At 67.5% G+C, this 3,440-nt stretch overlaps 2 protein-coding genes across 2 annotated transcripts in view; both read right to left on the bottom strand.

Moving 5' to 3' along the window:
• LOC112961742 (class II histocompatibility antigen, M beta 1 chain-like) overlaps positions 1-216 on the bottom strand; it is a 3,671-nt gene extending 3,455 nt beyond the window's left edge. The window contains exon 1 of the mRNA XM_026057235.1: positions 105-216. Coding sequence (XP_025913020.1) covers positions 105-147 — 43 coding nt within the window. The 5' untranslated portion in view covers positions 148-216. The remainder of the gene's footprint in view (positions 1-104) is intronic.
• Positions 217-259: 43 nt separating this feature from the next.
• LOC112961737 (class II histocompatibility antigen, M beta 1 chain-like) lies at positions 260-3,029 on the bottom strand. Its single transcript, XM_026057223.1, has 5 exons — positions 2,981-3,029; positions 2,605-2,886; positions 1,529-1,807; positions 1,323-1,442; positions 260-1,222 (listed from the first exon to the last, which is right to left on the bottom strand). Exons 1-5 carry the CDS (start codon positions 3,027-3,029, stop codon positions 1,131-1,133), a joined length of 822 nt encoding a protein of 273 aa, XP_025913008.1. The 3' UTR covers positions 260-1,130.
• Positions 3,030-3,440: the final 411 nt, after the last annotated feature.

The raw sequence follows: 3,440 nt of genomic DNA, 5'->3' as shown, positions 1-3,440 counted from the left end.
TGGGGTCACCCCACATCTGTGGGCCCCAGCCCCCCAACCCGTCCCCATGGGGTCCCCCCACATTTGTGGGGCCCAGCCCCCCCGGCCCATCCCCGTGGGGTCACCTGCCCCCCGGGCGCCCAGGGCCAGGCCCAGCAGCGCCAGCATTTCGGGGTGTCCCGGCTGCTCCGGCCGCGCTCTGGCGCCCGGCAGCACCCAGCACCGCTCCGGGGCCGCCACCGCCACCCAATGCCGCCCAGTGCCGGGCCCGCGTCACCCGTTGCTGGGGCACGGCACCGCGGCGCCTGCCGCCAGCGGGACATAGCGGGGGCCCAGGCGTCCGAGCCTTCCCCCCCCACCCTTCCTTTGGCACCTCCCCAGCAAGCCCTGCGCCTCCGAACTGGGGGCACTGGGAGCCCCCCGGCGGGTCGTGTCCCCCTCCCAGAGGGTCACGCAGACGGGCCCAGGCAGGGGACAGCGAGTGTCTTTATTTATGGGCGGCCACCCAAAAACAAGTGCCCCCCTCCCCCCCACCGCCACCGCCCTGGCCCGCAGCCGCGGCTTGTCCTTGGTGCAGCCAGGGGGCGTCGCGGGGGGGCTCTGCCGGGGCCAGCACCACATTTCGGGGTTGCGGCTGGGAACTCAGAGTACCAGGACCCTTACTGGGTCCGGGAGTAGGACTGGAACCGGGTCTGGGACCAGGATCAAGACCAAGACCAGGACTGAGACCGGTTCCAGGAACAGGATCAAGACCAGTTCCAGGAACAGGATCGAGACCAGTTCCAGGAACAGGATCGAGACCGGGTCCAGGAACAAGATCAAGACCAGGACTGGGACCAAGACCCAGGTCAGGACCAGAACTAGAAATGATACCAGAAAAGGATCAAGACCAGGACTGGGACCAGGATCAAGACCGGGTCCAGGAACAGGACCCAGATTAGGGCCAGAACTAGTACTGAGACTGGAAAAGGATCAAGACCGGGTCCGGGACCAGGATCAAGACCAGGACCAGAACCAGGATTGAGGCCAGGTCCAGGATCAAGACTAGGTCTGGAACCAGGATCAAGACCAGGACCAGAACTAGGACTGAGACTAGAAAAGGATCAAGACCAAGCCTGGGACCAGGACCCAGGCCAGGACCTGAACCAGGATCAAGACCTGGGACCAGGATCAAGACTGGGACCAGGACCAGGACCAAGTCTGGGTTCAGGACCACCACCAGGACCAGGACCAGCACCGGAGCCTGGCAGAGGCAAGGAGGACAGTCAGGAGGGATGCACGGAGCACGTGTGTGTGCCACCACGTCCCCGCGCCACGGCATCACCAGCCACCCTGGCCCTCACCCTTGCCCTCAGCCCGGCAGCAGTAGCTGGAGATGCCGACGCTGAAGACCACCAGCCCCACGGTCAGCAACGCCGCCGCGACGGCCACCTGCAGCGTCATCACCGGGGACAAGCCGGGACCTGCAGGGACAGAACAGGCGTGCTGAGCCAGCGAGGACCCAGGCRTCCGGGCGCCGTGTTCCCCCCGCCCCCTCGCCTGGACTCACTCCAGTACTTCCGGAGGGGCTGGTTGAGGCTGGCGTGCTGCACCGAGCACATGTAGGTGTCCCCGGCCTTGGCGGTGACCGTCAGGGCCACCTGCGTCTGGTAGGTCCAGTCACCGTTGGGCAGGATCTTGGTGGTGTTCCCCGAGGCCACGACGTCCCCATTGCGCAGCCAGAGGACGGTCACCTTGGGCGGGTAGAAACCCCAGACGTGGCAGATGAGGCGGACGGCGTCGGGCGCGTTGGTGAGGGCGGTGGGGATGACGCGGGCTTGGGGTCGTGCTGGAGCGGGGCGGGGAGGGTCAGCAGCCGGGCGCCCACCCTCCCCGTGCGCCCCACTCCCATGCAGCGTCCCTGTGTGATGCGTCACGCGGTGTCCCCCTGCAACACCCTGTGCGACGTCCCCTGTAACGCCCCATGCAATGCTCTGTGCAACAGCTTGTGCATGTCCCATGTAATGTTGCATGCAGTGTTGCATGCAATGTCCAGTGCAATGCCCTGTGCAACGTGCATGCCCCACGCAGTGTCACATGCGACGTGCTCGTGCAACACCCCGTGCAACGCCCCGTGCAATGCCCTGTGCAATGTTGCATGCAGTGTTGCATGCAATGTCCAGTGCAATGCCCTGTGCAACGGCCTCTGCATGCCCCATGCAGTGTCACGTGCGACGCCCCCGTGCAACGCCCCGTGCAACGCCCCGTGCAATGCCCTGTGCAACGTTCCCTGCAAATTCCTGTGCAATGCCCCGTGCAGTACCCTGTGCAACGTCCTGTGCATGCCCCACATAGCTCCCGGTGCAAATCTGTGTGCAATGCCCCATGCAATATACTGTATATGCCCACGCACCATCCCGTGCAACGTCCTCTACAACGCCCTGTGCAATGTCCCGTGCCCGCCCTGCACAACGCCCCGTGCAAAACCCTCTGAAGGCCCTGGGCAACACCCCGCGCGTTGCTCTGCGCAGCGCACCCTGCAACGGCTCGTGCAAAAGACCCCCCCGTGCAAAACCCTCGGCGTGCCCCGTGCGATGCCCCGCGCCCGCCCACCCCCCGCGACGCCCTGGGCGCCGCCGGGCTCACTCTGCCGCAGCAAGGTCTGGGCCGAGAGGTTGGCGGCCACGTCGCGGCAGGCCTGGCGGCGGTCCTCGGCGCGCTGCGCCCAGGCGGTGTCGTTGTTGAGGTAGATGGCCACCACCTCGGCGACGAGCCAGAGCMGCCCCCGGTCGCAGCCCACGAAGCTCCGGGCGCTGGCGTTGTAGCAGACCAGCGGGTTCTTGTTGAAGACGATGGTGAAGCCGAAGTCGCCCACGGAGCCGTTGGCCGCCAGCGGGCAGGTGCTGGCCACGTGCATCAGGAAGGCGCCTGCGAGGGGGGCGCGCGCGGCGGGTGGGCACAGCGCCGGCGGGGGGGGTCGCCCGGTGCGGCACCCACCCCTCCCACCCCCGGTGCATCCTACCTGCCCCCCGGCAGCTCAGCACCAGCCCCAGCACCCCCAGCGCCTGCATGGCGGGCGGCGACGGCGGCGGCGACAGCGGCGGCACCGTCTGCAGCGGTGCCGATCGGCCGAGCTGGCCTCCCGCCCTGCCGGCATCCTGTGCTTCCTCCTTCCTCCTCCCTGGGGTGGGGCTGTTCCCAAGGGATTCGGCCCCTGGAGCCAGGCGTCAGCAGGGGGAGGGGGGAGAAAGCRAGGCAGGCAGCCGAGCGCCCCCCGGCGCAACCCTTGTATTACACAGCGGAGAATCCACTACYGCCACCAGCGCGGCCGTTTCGCTTCCCCACAGCGCCTCCTTCCCCTGCCCGGTTCCTCTTCCCCCTTTCCCTGGSACAGACAGACAAGGACACGGAGCCACCGACAGGATCTTTAATAGCGGAGAGGGGCCCGAGGCCGCCGGCGGTACTTCCACTCCCGCGACGAG

The sequence above is a fragment of the Apteryx rowi genome, unplaced genomic scaffold (genome assembly GCF_003343035.1).
Source record: "Apteryx rowi isolate R43461 unplaced genomic scaffold, aptRow1 scaffold_1374, whole genome shotgun sequence".
NCBI classification, from domain to species: domain Eukaryota; kingdom Metazoa; phylum Chordata; class Aves; order Apterygiformes; family Apterygidae; genus Apteryx; species Apteryx rowi.
Note: the sequence above shows the minus strand (reverse complement) of the source record. Positions and strands in the feature narration are given on the sequence as shown.